General features: G+C 44.2%; 2 protein-coding genes and 1 non-coding gene across 6 annotated transcripts; all 3 read right to left on the bottom strand.

Moving 5' to 3' along the window:
- Window positions 1–94: 94 nt before the first annotated feature.
- On the bottom strand, window positions 95–4,146 carry arhgef3l (Rho guanine nucleotide exchange factor (GEF) 3, like). 2 transcript variants are annotated; one of them, XM_011602443.2, is made up of 13 exons: window positions 3,862–4,146; window positions 3,743–3,791; window positions 3,595–3,645; window positions 3,149–3,205; window positions 2,962–3,069; window positions 2,729–2,887; window positions 2,376–2,438; window positions 2,184–2,280; window positions 1,726–1,802; window positions 1,365–1,622; window positions 1,012–1,182; window positions 646–838; window positions 95–541 (listed from the first exon to the last, which is right to left on the bottom strand). In XM_011602443.2, the coding sequence occupies exons 1-13, from the start codon at window positions 3,894–3,896 to the stop codon at window positions 294–296; spliced, it is 1,566 nt and encodes a 521-aa protein (XP_011600745.2). In that variant the 5' UTR covers window positions 3,897–4,146; the 3' UTR covers window positions 95–293. The 2 variants fall into 2 exon arrangements, with proteins under 2 accessions (XP_011600745.2, XP_003963360.3); XM_003963311.3 differs by lacking the exon at window positions 3,595–3,645.
- A 196-nt stretch (window positions 4,147–4,342) lies between these two features.
- Window positions 4,343–15,381, bottom strand: uba1 (ubiquitin-like modifier activating enzyme 1). Of its 3 annotated transcripts, none has more exons than XM_003963283.3 (26): window positions 15,173–15,381; window positions 12,129–12,245; window positions 11,991–12,049; window positions 11,703–11,871; window positions 11,041–11,175; window positions 10,841–10,947; window positions 10,669–10,759; window positions 10,432–10,564; window positions 10,252–10,349; window positions 9,950–10,096; window positions 9,529–9,705; window positions 9,254–9,361; window positions 9,086–9,166; window positions 8,685–8,837; window positions 8,068–8,233; window positions 7,764–7,960; window positions 7,556–7,620; window positions 7,208–7,403; window positions 6,729–6,803; window positions 6,436–6,625; window positions 6,265–6,350; window positions 6,079–6,171; window positions 5,805–5,996; window positions 5,399–5,500; window positions 5,222–5,322; window positions 5,008–5,149 (listed from the first exon to the last, which is right to left on the bottom strand). In XM_003963283.3, exons 2-26 carry the CDS (start codon window positions 12,243–12,245, stop codon window positions 5,014–5,016), a joined length of 3,174 nt encoding a protein of 1,057 aa, XP_003963332.1. In that variant the 5' UTR covers window positions 15,173–15,381; the 3' UTR covers window positions 5,008–5,013. The 3 variants fall into 3 exon arrangements, with proteins under 3 accessions (XP_029689971.1, XP_003963332.1, XP_011600744.1); XM_011602442.2 differs by lacking the exon at window positions 15,173–15,381 and adding an exon at window positions 13,551–13,906; XM_029834111.1 differs by lacking the exon at window positions 15,173–15,381 and having other exon boundaries at window positions 4,343–5,149.
- Window positions 5,592–5,708, bottom strand: LOC115249419 (small nucleolar RNA U6-53/MBII-28). The gene has a single exon (XR_003888118.1). It is a non-coding gene; the product is annotated as a small nucleolar RNA U6-53/MBII-28 (small nucleolar RNA).
- Window positions 15,382–15,657: the final 276 nt, after the last annotated feature.

Genomic DNA, 15,657 nt, shown 5'->3' with positions numbered 1-15,657 from the left:
ATCACTAATCTTTTCTTTATGGAGCTTGTTGGGTATACTTGGGCCTTGGGTCTTTCTTTACTTGGCCACAATCACATCCACAAACTTTTCCAAATTCTGTTTATTTTTTTATTTTTTTTTAAAAAGCAAGCATTCATAGTTGCCTTTCAGTATTTTACAATAACAGACTTTACAGGCACAAAGGAGGAAAAAATCCCCTCCAATTTTAAAGTGTCCAAGAAAAAAAAAAGTCTTTCACACTTCTCCCAGCATCCCTGTACACCTCCTGTGGGCCCTTCTGGTCAGTTCTGCAGTCAGCGACTGGTGTGGTCCACCATGTCCGTGCTGGATCCCAGGCTGAGCTCTGCTATGTGATACAGGGCGGGATCGGGGTGAGGGGGGAGCTGCGATTGGCTGGTCTGGGCCTTCTTATCCCGGGAATGGACGATGGCCTGGCGCAGACAGGTGATCCACTGCTGCTTGCTGAAGGAGTCATTGGCCTGTAGGCTAAATGAGTGAGCTTTGGAGCGCCCCCTGCTGCTCACACGAAAACAGTTTTTTACTGGGGAAAAAAAGAGAGGAAACTTAAGAATACAGTGAACAAGTGGACCTAACACAGTGATAATATACCAGAGGTGTGATTGTATCCGGCTGTGCACCAATCACCTTTATCGTTTCCTCCCGTGAACGCTCCTCTGAAGGTTCCTCCTCCGGCCGCCTCCCCGTCTGGGATCTCCTCCAGGTTTATCAAGGCGTTTGGCAGAGGCTGCCGGTACACATGGAACACCTGACCCCCGTCTCTGTCCTCACCCGGCCGGCTCAGGACCAGTGCCAGCTCGAACAGGAAGACGTGGAGCCTCTGAAATCATCAATTAAGGTTTCATCAGTATATTTACAAGAAATTACACATTTATATTAAATGGGTGGTTTTTGGAATTTACATTAACACCCCAGTATGAGCGCAACAGTCTGTTTTATCACGTTATAAACTAATGCGCAATCATTGAATGAAGGAGAAGTGCAGGTCTCCACCTGTCCCTTGTTGTTCTTCAGTTCTCCGTGGCAGTAGAGGAAGCGGGACTGTTGGATCTCAGGTAGCCTCTGACCGTCCTCGAGGTACATGAGGCCCCGTCTGTAAAACTGACACTCCGCCTCTCCTGTCTTCTTGTTGACCTCCGCCACGATGCTCTGGATCAGCTCCAGCTGCACAGATGAATCGAGATGCATCACCGTGGAAATGAAAGAAAGCCTCCCACCTCCCCTCTTCATTAAAAAGACTTAGATTAAAATAAAGACTTAATTAAAATGATTTCATGGGCTTAGAGCAGAACTATATAATTAGCACGCCTGATCCTGTTTCAAACTATTCTGGGGTGTCGACTCACAGCGTCGGGCAGCGTGTCCTCATCCGGGTGATCCGGAGGCGTGCACTTCTGGATCTCCTTCAACAACAGTGGGTATTTGACCAGACGGCTCCGTGGGAGATCCAGGAAGTTCCACAGGTCCAGCTTCCTGCTGAATGACGACTCCTGACAGAGGCGCAGGAAGTGCTCCACCCTTTTTTCGTTTTTCTTCTGGTCCAGCAAGGCTTTGGCCCCCACTTGGTTACAGCAGTATGTGACATAGGCCTCCAGGCAGGGAAACTGTGGCCACGAGCAGAGAGAACCAGTTGAAGCAGAGAAGTGATAAGACAGGATTAGAGAGCAGGGCAAGAGCTGTTATTTTTTTCTCAGGGGTTATACTCACCCAGTTTATCAGAGTGGGCCCCACCTCTCCAACTGTCTTCTCAGATCCTCTCAGCCGCTCCAGACGACTAAGGAGATCTGATGCGAATCAGACGAGGGTTAAAATCTCAATGTTGACATAAAATGTATAAATACACCCTCAAGTTCCTGACAGAAGAATTCTTATGTGTTGTAACACACTTCCTGTTACGCTCGGTCAGAGTTCAAACCAAACCCACGACGGCAGAAGTACACATGCAGTGTATGAAAAGTCTTAACAAAGGTTTTTACATCTTTATTAACACGCTGCCGCCATCGCAAGCATGTACATTTGTATCACCAATCAAACAATTAAAAAAAAATCAGATATGAGTCTATGTACGTGTTCTAAAGAGAGAGAGGGGGGGGAGGGGGAGAGGGGGAGAGAGACAGAGGGAAAGAGACAGAGGGGGGGGGGGGAGAGACAGAGGGAGAGGTTACCTTGATGGAGGGGGATGAGAGAATCCAGGGTACCAAAGATCTGTCCAAGTTCGCTCTCTGTCATGATGTCCAGCTTCAGCATGGGCTCATAATACACCTGGTAGCACGGGTGAAAACAATGTGCGTTGAAAGTGGCGAAAGAGGAGAGCTCTGATATAAAAGGTAATGGTGGTGGTGATGACTGGGAATGACCTTCTTGACCAGACTGAGGTCGTCGATGAGTTGCCTCTCTCCCTCAGTCAGCTCGTAGATCACCTGTTCAAGAGTAGCAACAGCTCAACAACTTGGAACCCCTCACGTGGATGCAAATACACCCTTTCACACCATGAGAAGCGCACGTACAGCTTTGACAGATGAGTGCTCAACAAAGGAAGTGGAGCTTGTGCCAGCTCACATCCTCTTTTGTAATCTTGGTGTTGATCTCTTTCCCAGAACTAAAGACAAAGGTCGCGTCACCCAACCCACAGGCCTGCGGGGCGACCGACTAACCCAGAAACAACAGCATGCTGAATTCCGCTAAGCATTTCCCATGCAGACCCCTTCACCTCTTGGCGCTTGATCTCCTTCACGGTGAGGTCGTGGCTCTCCACTGTGTCGCTCCAGCACTGGCTGTTCCGCCGGCGAGGAAACGACGAGGCCTTGGAGCGCTGGCGCAGGTGCGCCGGGGGCAAAGGTCGAGCCTCGGTGCGAAAACTGATGGAGCGCTGCGAACGGAAGGGAGTGTGTGAGCGCGCGGGAGCTGAGAGCGCAAACAGAGGCGTGTTCGGCGAAGGGTTACCGAAATCGACTGTCCTATACGCTTCAGGGCGGGGGTCTTGACGGGGGTTATGACACCTGTTAGGCTGTTGGACTTCATCACAGGTTTGACCCTTTTATTGCTGGGTTCCTAAATTCAGAAGAAATGGGAAATAAAAATTCCTTGGCACCAAGAGGCCCATCACCCAGATTTAAAGGCATCCCCTCACCTCTGAATCCTTCAAGTGGTCTGACATCATTTCACCTTCATCCTCCTCCTCCTCATCCTGCAGAGCAGCAGATATAACAAGGAGAGGGTCAAAAAGAGAGACACACAGGGAGGGTATGATCATGCTGCAGCTTTCTCATTTCCTGTGAGACACTTTCAAAGAGGAAGAAGGTTGAGGCTGAGGTGTAGTAAAAAAAATATATAAAAAATAGGTTGCCTCTGTGGTGAACCATCAGCTGTCGCTGAGGAGCAGCAGAATGAGATTCATCCAAATACCAGCATTTTAGATGTCTTTCTCAGAAAGTAGAGCCACAGGCAAACTAAAATGAGCCATATCTAAACATTTATATATTTTCACATAGCGTATATGACTCAGTTTTGTAGTTCAGAAACTAAAGCCGATTAACTTCCGTTACAGAGACGGTTCATGGCTCCTGTCTTTCATACCTCTATGATTGCGATGAAAAACTCTGGCCTGGGTTCTTGTTTTCTTTTCTTCTATAAGCAGAATTTTATGTAAAAATATGTTTTTTTTAAAAAAAAAGTCTTCCAGAAGGTCTCAACTGAGGTGAGGAGCTGAAATGAGAGGACTTACCCCAGCGTGATCACAGTGGACAGATTGGGTTCCACCTGGCTGTGCAGACCTAAAAAGATCGTAACTCTTATTGCTACACATGATCTATCTTTCCAGTCACAGGCCAAAATGAATCCTACCAGCAAGTCGAGTCACCATTCTCCTCCACTTCCATCTTTGATTCTAGTGCATCTTCAAAGTATCAAAATCAGATAAGGATTTTACCGAATATAATCCGAACACGTCGTTGTCTCCACTTGAGAAATGGAGCAGTTTGCAGGAGCCTCTTTGCAGCGCTTCCTCCTCACTTTCTTCCTCATCTCTCACTCAACCACATCCTTTCGAGTTGCATTTTCATGTATCCGCTGAGGAGGGTTTAAACTGACACTTTGCTTACAGAGCTGCCACGATAGAAGCCTTGCTGCCCTGAAGGCAGAATGGGCTGATCGGCGTCATGTTAAAACCCATTTATGCGTTTATCATTGATGAGAAGCTGAATCAGGGTTTACTCCCTCGCTGCACTTTAATTGTTGTGAAAGTTGAAGGTGGATCAAAAATGAGAATATTGCAACACAAATAGGTCATCCACAGAGGCAAATAAGCAGGCAGACACAAACAGGCTTGTTTTTACATGTTTATTCACTAAATCACACTAAGTGCTCCCACTCTGATTATTCCAGTCAGGAGATGTTGACTTGGGTTTAAGGTGTCTTCAGGTGCTTCTACAGATTCAATTTGGAGGTCTGCCTACCAACAGACCTGTGTCATGTATTTTCTTGGCTGTACCATTTTTAAATCGCTGAAGCCCATCTTTAAAACTTAAAAATAGGTCTATAGGACAGAGGTCTGACGAGGGAAAAGAGCAAAAAAGGTGATGGGAGGACAGTTTGGTAGCCTCTCATTTAATGCCAAGTAAGACCAGGCATCATCCAGAGGGACAGCAGCTGTGTTATGGAGTGCCAAGAAAACACCAAGCATTAAATTAAACTGAGCAGAAACGTTCTGCAACCGAGTCAGAAATCCAGTATACATGCTCCTTTCCTGCCATCACATCCCTCCTCCAACAGGACCAACTGGGAACCCTAACACACAACGTATCCTTATATCATCTTACTGGGACTATGTACAGTCAGGCACAGGTTTAGACAAAACACAGGCCTAAAAGAAACTGATCCAGTAAAGCTGACCTGGATCAACTCACCCACCCCACATCTCCTTTCATAGAATTGCCCCCCCCGGTCTTCCCACCCGACACCCCCCCACCCTCCAGTGGGAGGTTTCACTGTGGAGGCTCAGCGGATGGTGTATCTGACGTAGGGCACTTCCACATCCTCGTCTGACAGGTCGTTACAGCAGAGCTCGAACACCAGCGCTTTCACGTGCTTGCCCAGCTTCTTTTTGGACACCTTTGTCACAATCTCAGTCATCCTGTCGGCATGCAGAGGAACACTTTAGAACAATGAACGGTGCTTTAAAGGGACGGTAATTAAAGATACTCACGGCAGATCAAGCCTCTCTTTGAGCTTGGCAGCAGGCATGAAGAATGAATAAAGCATGGAGACTCCCTGAGACAGCATGGTGATCTCCAACTTGTGTTCATTCTGCAAACAAATCAAAGATTTGGCATAAGAAAGTGAACCATGTCACATCTCAAAGGGAGAAGGTGTTAGGACGTACTTTAAAGTGGTCCAGGAACTGTCGGAGTGTCATCTCCTCGCCGCTTGGCTGCAACCCTGTGACTTCGAATCGATCCCACAACGTCCACTCGATTTCATAGTACTGCAACATATTGAAGAACCAAATGAAAGGCACGTTTGTTTGTTTTCCCCCCTTGGAGCAGCAGGGCTGAAATTGCTTAATGCGACATATTTCTCCTCAGCACACACTGAAAACGTCAGCGTGAGAAGGTGAGATGAACTCACGTGCACCCAGCTAGGCAAAGCCTACCTGGTGCATCAGTATTAGCATGGCTGGATCGTCATTGGAGCTCAAATCATTTTCTACTATGAAAACATGCTGCATGTGCTGCACGAGGCAGCAAAACGACCTGTAAACATGCAGCTGTACGCCAGCAGCTGCCTACCTTGTGTTTGGGAGCGGCGATTGGTTCGGAGAAGCCGAAGAAAGGAAGGGCCAAGTTCATGAAACCGTTCTTATATGACTCCAGCTTCTTATGTCCTTGGATAATTTTAAAGAGCTCCAGACACACTAGGCCCACCACTGCAGCTGTCGTAGTCGCAATGGCTGGAATGATCTTGCCAGCTATCAGTTTGCTCTGGATGATGAAAATTAAGAAGAGATGGTGAATACTTTAAAGAAACCAACTTTTAGGAGTAAATTCAGGTTTTTATTCCAACCTTGTGTCTGTCTGTTGGTGGAATGTCATAGTTCTCTGCTCTTAAGTTGGATGATGCTACAATGAAGTCCATGTGGAAGTTGGTGTCATCATCCTTTTATAAACAGAGGACACAGTCACACAAACAGGAACAGCACGATAAAAGAGCACAAACGGCACAGGACCGGGACTAGAAAAGCTTACGAACCTTCTCAAAGTCGATGGCACAGAGTTTGAACTGGGAAGACTCTGGGGAAGGCAGCTGAGTCTTCAGCTCCTCGAGTCTGGAGTCATCTTTAAACAAAACAGCCAGCAATTAAAATTCACATATTTCTTTGGAGAAGTACAAATCTCAATTTCAGCATTTTCTCCATCTTACCAACAGAGGCATGGCTATTCTGTAGCTCCTGATCAGACACATGGATTTTGACCCCTGAGCGAGGGGTAAAGACCGGCACCTTGACATCTTGCAAAATCTTGATTACGCCTGCACGATCTGTGCTGCCTTGCACACCATATGTCTGAGCAAAGAGGTTGGCAGCTGCCACGACGTAATCCATGTGCAGCTCCTACCAAAGAAAGTCAAAAAGATAAACAATGTGTTTTGGAACAGGTTGGATATTAGAGTGAACCAATTCAAGCACCCGTGAAGACATAAAGAAAGATGCTTACATTACTAGTGCTAAATTCTAGGGGGTGAGGACATCTCTTTGGCCCAGACCAGAAGGGGGCGCCAGAGCTAGTAAGCTGAAAAACAAAGAACATTGCAATGCAACATAATGAATCAATTTTTGGCTCACTTCTGTGCATTGTGACCAAAAAACACGAAGCAAAAAGTGCAAGTGCAAAGCTTTTATCCTTTGCTCGAACTTAGAAAGCAACTGTATATTTTAACCTCATGCGATAGCTAAAATAAAACCGAAGACCTTGTATCAAAGACATTTCACAAAAGAGACCAACTTTGGAAGTTAGCAGTTAGACAAAAGGCCAACGACCACGTGAACTACTGTCAAACTGGACAAGTCTCAGGTAACATCAAAATGAATGACCGGTTTTACAGCATTAGTTAGAAAAGAATGAAAATTGCACCCTTAAGGGAACCAGAAAACACATAAATATGTTATTGGCTCTGCAGTGAGCACAGTATGTACCTGATCTGGGGGGAAGTTATGTAGCAGCTGACGGATATTGTTGTTGTACTGGCACTGCCAGTGGTTGCGTGCCCAGGCAACACAGTCGGCCCAGCTATGTGGACAGTCTGTGACCAGACTCTTGTAGACCGCCTCCAGCACCTCTACAGGCTGAGCTCCAGGAAGTTTTAGAGTGCGTTCCATGAACTTTGGGTCTCTGATAAAGAACAATAAACTAGTTACAAACCAATGAAGACATCCCAAATAAGCATTTGGTTTGACTAAATATAACTATATCTTTTTTATACGAGTATCCCTGAATTAACAGAATTGAATCAATGAATATGCAACTTTAAGTATTTTACTCACGTGAGATACTGCATGGAATTCTCTGGTGGCTGTTTGAACAGTCCTTCAAACTCATCACGAGCCCACTGGGAGAAAACGCAAACGGCATGTTTAAAGTCATCGACACTACAACTAAAATAATATTAAAAAGATCAGAAGAAGAGCATGATGCATTGCCCTAAGCATTTCAGAACTGTGCTGCAACTGATGCTTGTGACTGCAGACTGACCTGCAGTGTATGTTCAATGGCATTAGGAAAGTTCTTGAGGGTACAGATGGGGATGGACTTTTCTGGTGGGTCTTGACTGGAGCTATACGACTCTGTGAGGAAGGGGATCACCACCTGGACGTTGCCTTTGGTTCCAAGAGTACCAGACTCCAGTAAAGGTTTACGGTAGTACACACATCTCCGATCCATGTACATACCTGCACAGACATGTGGAAGACACATGTACATTTTATGATATATATATATTTTTTTAATGAGAAATGCATTAAGACAATGTCATAGCAGGAGGTTCTGTTGATCTTACGTGCATCAACATTGTCAAGTGCATTAGTCACTCCGTCCAGGCTTTCAAAGAAGTCATCGTCGTAGACCCTCTCCGTGTCAGGACCCACCCTGTTCTGGTGAGGAGTGATCTTCATGGAAGGATTCATCTGCTTTACAGCCATAGCTGCGGTGTCGCTCTTCATTTTCTATTATCACATAAGATTTAAGCCATTACTGGCCTTGTACTTGAAAATACATCATGGCCAACAGAAATGGAAAATTAGAGGCGCAAAGAGTGTTATTTTTTTAAAGATTAGTGGGAGGAAAAAAAAGGCACAGCATGATTGATGTAGACACAGAGGCCAACAATTCCAATTATATTTGTCCTTGAATGCTTGGCTGCAGTTAATTACAGCCCCGAATACATGCAAACAATTACATGTAGCACTAATACTGGTAGTATGTTCTGTTACACGTCAGTGCACTTTAATCAGCTATGACACCTACATTACTGTAACAAAATGAGACTTTATACCTCCAGGTCTTCTGTTTCCGATGTAATTATAATGCACGAGACACACAAGTCAGTAGTAATGAACAGGACCTGCTTAAAACTCAAAAATCAAGTGAGCATACATGAGTAAAGATCATACTAACCGTAACATCAGATGGTCTAAAGAGAAACTGTCTGTTGAGGTTTGACTTTTCTATAGTGTCCATGTCTGTCACAATAACCTCTCCCTCTCCAGCTGCCAGTCCAATCATGGCAAAGTTTTTCATCAACTCACAGCCGATGGCACCAGCCCCAACCTAAAAGAGTTTTTGAGTCAAGCATGAGTGAAGTGTCTTTACTCATGCCTATTCTTATATAACCAAAGCTTCAGCATTGATGGAACAAGCATTTAAATCATCATAAAGGCACAATAAATTCTTCCTTTAACAAGACAACTTTCAGCCAATACAGTATTTCTGTATTTTATTTTATTTTTTAAACTAGCAATCTCTGCATAATTTGCAGATTAAAGAGGTATTGGAAGGATTTTGAATTGTCTACTCACCAGGAAGTAGCGCTGTTTGGCAAGTGTTTCCTGCATGTTTTTGCCAAACACTGCAATCTGACCATCGTATCGGCAGTTTCTCTGAGGAAGAGGGGGGAAAAAAGGATTTACTACCACAATTGGATGTCCATGTTTGGTAATTATGCAGGATTTACTTAGAATACTTACAGGAGCACACTCTTCCTCTGTGAGCATGAAATCACCTTCTTCAGACAGGCACTCCAGGGAATCGAAATATAACCATTGCGTAATAGGCATAAATTTTCCAGTGCAAGCCTAAGAGGATAAGGAAGATGTAAAAACAACCAGGAAGAATGGATTTATCACAGTGTGAGGTTATCTAGAGTCAGCATTACAGGCACATATTGATAACGCCACTTATTTCCCTTACAAAGCAACAAATTAAGATTTAACAATTTAGAAAGAAACCCCCCAGCACTGACCTTCATCACTTCCTGTGCAGCCAAACCGCCAATGAAAGCATTGATGGGTGCCAGGTCCCCAGCAGAAACATATGCCAACTTTTTAAGAAGTGCCTCATCCAACTCTTCCACTTTGGCTGATCCTGTCAGGCTGGAATTTAACTCTTTGGCCAGTGCCACAAATTCATCCCCATCAGCCTGGAACACACACAGCTCAGCATTTTACCAACAGCTGAGTTGATATACCACCTTTATAAAGCACCTTTGCTGCGGTGCATCAGTCTCAATGAGCAGAGAAATTTATCCCTCTGTCATTTTAGAACCTTCAAAAATAAATGCATTACTTAGGGACATTTTTGGAAGCAACGCATTCATTTTTTATATGGAAAGTTCTTTACAGTCCTTTACAAGAATAAGCAAAGATTGCTCCAGAGAAATTTACCTGACTCCAAGGTGTAGGAAGATGGCTGTGTTTCTTCTGGAAAGCATGGATTGCTTGGAAGCCCACATGAAGGTGTGCTGGACGATCAAACTTAGCAAAGTCTGTCATCAGGACCTCTGGGTCGGCCATAGACGAAGAAAAGGATTTCTGTATGGACAAAAAGAAGGCAGTTGGAAGATGTATTTTAATGCTGCAGTTTTAGACAATCAGGGAAAGATACGGCACTAACATTTGGATAGCAGATATACACGCAAACAGAATTTGAATAGAAATGGTATCAAATGACAGCTACTCATGCTTACAAAACTGATCTTCTTCGGGATCTTGACTTGGGAGACAATACCACCTCTGACATAATCTGTAAAACCTGTGGTGTCACAAATGCTGAAGGTGTAGGGGCCTGAAAAAAAAAGAAAGAGGAATGACATCAACTAATGACAGTCAAAAGAAAAATCAACTCCTTTTTCAAAATAGATACTTACCCAGGACTTTAATTTCCACTGGCTGGCAGCCATTTAACTCCGTCATCCCCTGAATCTCTGTGAAGGTGACATAATCTCCGCTCTCAAAACCATGACGAGCCTCATCCAGACACGTTACAACCCCCGGATTGTCCTGGAAAAACCATAACAAATTAGTGGGAGCACACTGATTCCTATTCTTAAATGTAGAAGTAGAATTTCACAGAACATCCCACATCATTTTAAGAAGGAACTAACCTTAGTAATCATAGAAATCATGGCACTTAATGGCTGCTCTCCATTTGTGTCATAAACAATCATCTCCTCACCAAAGTCACAGAAAAGCTGGCTGCAAAACAATTGAATGTAAACTTATGGTTATTTGATGGCGGGGCACAGGGATGAACTAAAAATTAAAATAGGACCATACCCGAACAGACCACGAGTATCTGCAATAATCAGCTTTATTCCTTTGCTGTGGCAGAGCTCCCCCAGATGCTGCTGCTCATCCAATGTGGAGGTAGTCAGCACCACTACCTACAACACACATAAGCACATGAATAAAGCCAACTGTAACTGATATTTTGTTAGTCATTGGAAGAGCAAGGGGACAACTTCGATCAGTTATACCTGAAACTTGGTCAGGTAGTCTTCGGTGAGGGCTCCAGTGTATGCTGTCACAGGGACGTAGTTGTTGAGCTCAGCCAGGCGGATTTGACTCACTTCTGCCCGGTTTTTCCCCAAATCTTCCTCTCGAAGGTAAAACTAAATACAGAAATAAAATTAAAAAGGAAGAACAAGCACAAATTTAACAATTATGACACATCCCGTTTAAAGATTTCTAATATAGATCAAAAAGAGAACATGCAGAAGAACCCAAATATTTGCATAAAATTAACATGCAAAAATAGGTGCTTAACATTTTTCCCTTTAGTAAAAGAATTAAACCAGACTGGTGAAGCTAGTGTGATATTTAGTGACATTTTATAGACTGAGGGCCATAAGATCAAGCAGTTACTCGATAACGTTCTAAAACAGTCACCACCTCCACTGTAATTACAACACAGGCCACCCACTGATAAATCTGGGTCAGTCAATGGTACCTAGGGTGGGGGTGGCTGCAATTTTGTTTTTGGACAGCAACATTAAGCCATAGCAGAAAACCACACTACATGTGGAAATTATACACAAAGAACAGAATAATGGAACCAATAAAAGAACGATTACCGTTATGTCTATATGAGGAAGGTGCATTTATAGAGCAGAAATATAAATGTTATGATTTTACAAACCTGAGAAGAGAGATCTCTCCATTCTGCAACACCTTGGTCGTGTACAGTTACACTCTTAACTCCTCCTAAGATGACATTCTTGGCAATCTCCACCCCAAGACCTCTCATACCAGAAATAAGGACATTGGAGTTCTGCATGCGTTTCATCGCATCATGGCCCAACACGTAACTACAAAGAGAGTGAAAAAGAGAGAGCACTATTAATACAGCCGCACTGCATACAACCTTCAACACAATTTACAATGAATATGTGGTCTTTTATGACAATATTCCTAATATTCAACTTACAGCTGTCTGGAGTACAGGCCTTCATCAATCTCAGCATCATTGCCATTCTTAGCCATGCCCTAGAGAGAGGAAAAAAAGAGCTTCTTAGTGCAATGTTCTAAGTTTATGCAATTATTCGACAGTGTGTTTGGTGCTTACGTTGGCAGGTGTGTGGGACAGATCAGTTTTGACAGAGTTTGAGGAGGAGCAGTGGGATCCCGTCTTCGTCTCTGTTCCTGACAAGCGACGCTTCTTGGACAGCGGCGAGCTGGACATCTGTGGACGGAGAGACAGTCTGTTAGAGCCGTCACGGTCGAGAAAAAATCTGCATACACACACACACACACACACTCCTTTAGAGCGATTTTATTTCAAATAAGAAATACATGTGAGGATTCAACGAAACTGATAAAGCATAAATCGAAATAAACAGCGACTGCTAAAAATAATTTACGGTTTTGGTTTCATAACGAGGAGAGGCCAGACCAAATGCTGGAGATCTCTTGATGTCAGAGGATTTCTAGTCTAAAGGGACAGCTGGGCTGGCCACAACCCAAAAACACAAATCTGGTAGAAAACTAACTGCCCGGGAAACGCCATGAATAACTGCATTATCCCCTCTGCACAGCCAGAATCAATGCAGCCTTGTTTATGTGCTTCCATTGTTTATTTTACCAGTAACGGACAGCATTCGTCAACGAAAAGAGCTGAATCATTAAAACTTCACTGCGGTAAAGTGAACAACGCCTCGCAGGCCAGGTGGACAATGACGCCGGGACAATGAAGATAAAAGCGATTTTAAGAACGACTCAATAAACGTAATTCATTAACTAACCGAAAGCAACCGCGAAAGGAAGTGAAAACGGTGGTCGAATGGCGAAAACCTTCCCGACGCAAACTATCACCGGCCATAATTTCCGCATCCGATGCAGCCAAATCGCTGCTGCCCACGTCGAGAAAGTAAGCCGCTCGGAAAACCTACTTTCATTTTCTTACTATAATCGTTAGAGCCAGAGTTCACCTAAAAGCGAACTGTGAGTCACTAAATCGAAAAACGTCACTTAATATAACCTTTATCGAGTTTGTCAAAAAATAAAGCATCCGGCATGATACAGCAAAGCTCCGATACCCGGTTAGCATCGGTACCGTAGCTCGTTTACAAAACTACACACATGAATTTTAACCATAGCTTTTTAAAGGCTTTCGGAAATAAAGGACAGGGTAAACGGACCAACCCGAGAGGAACCCGTTTAAGTAGGTTACCTGGCACTAATCAGCTAAGTGATTTGGCGACTATCCAAAGTGGGAACATTAATAACTCAAAAGCAAGAAAACACCAGCCAGGCAGACGATCCATTAGCAACTCGGCCGAGGCCTGTGTTTCTCCCAGTGCGGAACACAACTTTGCAGGATAGCAGCTGTAGCTACACTCTCTTTCCCCAGACACCAGTGCACTCGATTAATTTAGACAGCCTGTGTCTGACAGGAAGAAAACATCCCGTTTTGTCTGCCAATCAATGCAAAATTGCCAATGAAAGACGAGCCATCACACTCGTGCGCCATTGATCTCCCTTTTCTTACCAATAATCCTTCTCGGTCCCTTCCCAATGCGAACCCGCTCCGCTCCCGCAGTGTTTAGATGTCCGTGATATCGATGGTTATATATTCGGAGAAGTGTAGAAATAAAAAGACGTCGGGCGATTAGGGTGGTCTCCACTAGATAGTCGAGTCAATATGTCGCTGTGCCGAGTCTCTTCTATGTAATTGCGTTGCTACTGCGGACGGGAACAAAACCAAAATGGCAGATGGGGAGAAAGGGGCGGGGGAGGCTGTGACGCACGAGCTCAAACATGCAACAGGAAAGGGTGGCGACGAGCACGCGGCCTCGCCAGGAAGTGAGCTCATTGGCTGATAAACGGAGCCAACGGCGCGGTTGTCCCGCCCCGGCTACCAGAGAATGCATGCCATGTACGTTACTGTACAATAAACAGCAAGACTTCTAGTCATTAACTAGCGATTTTGGCCATTCTACCCATGCACGCGGCACGGCGTGGACAAATGCTACACAGTTTTCAGAGCGGGCTTCTTGGAGATCTTTTAAAAGTTAAAAACCGCCTATTGGTGCTACATAAAACGCACCAGTAACACTACCTTTGTTTCGAACACCGGTCTGCAAGGAGGCGTTAGGTGTTGCAGCTTGCATGTGCTTTCAAAACTTACAGTAGACATGCAAGAAACGAAGCCACATACCTAAAACTAAAACCCGAACATATCAATTCCCAGAGTGCGTATTTAATGAAGCTGCACTTGTCCTAAGTTCAGCGAAAACCTTCAGCAGTCAAAAGCTGCAATGATGAAACAGGTGCATCATTAAACGTACTTAATAATGGTGCACACTAGCGGGGCAATCGCACATATTAAGACTTTGGGGAGAATTTCTTGCAAAAGAAGAATATTGGGGGAGGGGGTACGTGGCAAGTGACAAAGGCCCTGGAAAAGAGTGGGCCGCATATTCTCGAGCTCACATGTCGAGGGGGATCCCTATTGTCATGTTATAGTTGCACCATGACAAAATATCACAAAATGTCATTTCCACCATTATATCACATGCCAAAGGTAATGAAGTCCATTCTTGTTAATTGGCTTATCACTTACTTCCTGAGAAGAGACGCCAGAACAAAAATACATTAGAGCTGATACCAATTGTGACGCTTTCGGAACATTCACAACAGCCCATCTAACAAGAGGATCCGTAAAACAATATATTAGATCAAAAGTTCTGTGATGCAAGTTTGTCACAACCTTTAGCTTTCTAACATTGCGCGTATCTTGATGTTTATAGCCACTAGCTTCCAGGGTACGATTGAGGTTATTTATCACTGAACATACGTTAACAGCCTTTTTCATCAGCAGGTAAAAAGCATGTTAACGAGAACGGACGTGTGTTGTTGATTGGTTAGCAATGGTTAGTCGATCGGAGCAGTGGAATTGGCTGTGATAGCTAACGGTAACACTCGTAAACCACCATCAATAACGCAGATCAAACGACTGCGTAGTTGTTAGCTCCTAGGCGCTAGCTTTTCAGCTATCTAGCCACCCAGCGACTTTTTCCTACTTCCACTGCTGTGTTAGCCAACTAGCTAACGTTAGCCATCTAGCTGGTGCTAACGTTACGGGAGCTTATACAAGTGTAGAAAACTTACCACATCCGATATTACTCGGCCTGATCTGTAGTGTTAAAATCGGATTGTTTAAAAGCCGAAAACCTAACAAGTGAGAAGATAACTCAACAGTGCCGTTAACTGCACACTGGAAAGTGTGTCAGGGTGGCGGGCTCCGTGTGAGTTTTTCCGCTGGACGACTGCCTGCCCGGCTGTTTCCCGACCGCTTACCCTCACTCTATTTCAGCAAAAAGCAATCAAAGCAGCAACATGTGCACGTTACGGACGCAACCATCTGTTTGATTTGTGGGGGTTCACTCTTCCGTTGTTCTTATTTATTCTACAAATGGTGCACTTATTAACCGCATTTTGATATTTACTTTCTATATAAATTAGTGAAATGTTTTGAGTTACAGTTTACAGCAAAGTAGATCATATTAATTGTTAAAACTTAAACTATAATTTCCACCCCTCCATCTTTAGACGTGTAGACCGATCCAAAGTTCATGCAGTGCATGCTGGTAGTT

Source organism: Takifugu rubripes, chromosome 3, assembly GCF_901000725.2.
Source record: "Takifugu rubripes chromosome 3, fTakRub1.2, whole genome shotgun sequence".
Lineage (NCBI taxonomy): Eukaryota > Metazoa > Chordata > Actinopteri > Tetraodontiformes > Tetraodontidae > Takifugu > Takifugu rubripes.
The sequence above is the reverse complement of the archived record's forward strand: the minus strand, read 5'-3'. Positions and strand labels throughout refer to the sequence as shown.

Coding starts and splice junctions, on each gene's coding strand:
- arhgef3l (XM_011602443.2), bottom strand. CDS start 3,896: ATGGAAGTGGAGGAGAATGGTGACTCGACTTGCTG. Junction 3,070..3,148: donor ACCACTTGAAGGATTCAGAG/GTGAGGGGATGC, acceptor TTCTGAATTTAG/GAACCCAGCAATAAAAGGGT. Junction 1,803..2,183: donor TCTCATCCCCCTCCATCAAG/GTAACCTCTCCC, acceptor GATTCGCATCAG/ATCTCCTTAGTCGTCTGGAG.
- uba1 (XM_003963283.3), bottom strand. CDS start 12,245: ATGTCCAGCTCGCCGCTGTCCAAGAAGCGTCGCTTGTCAGGAACAGAG. Junction 11,176..11,702: donor GGAGAGATCTCTCTTCTCAG/GTTTGTAAAATC, acceptor TTCTGTATTTAG/TTTTACCTTCGAGAGGAAGA. Junction 5,150..5,221: donor AAAGAGAGGCTTGATCTGCC/GTGAGTATCTTT, acceptor GCATGCCGACAG/GATGACTGAGATTGTGACAA.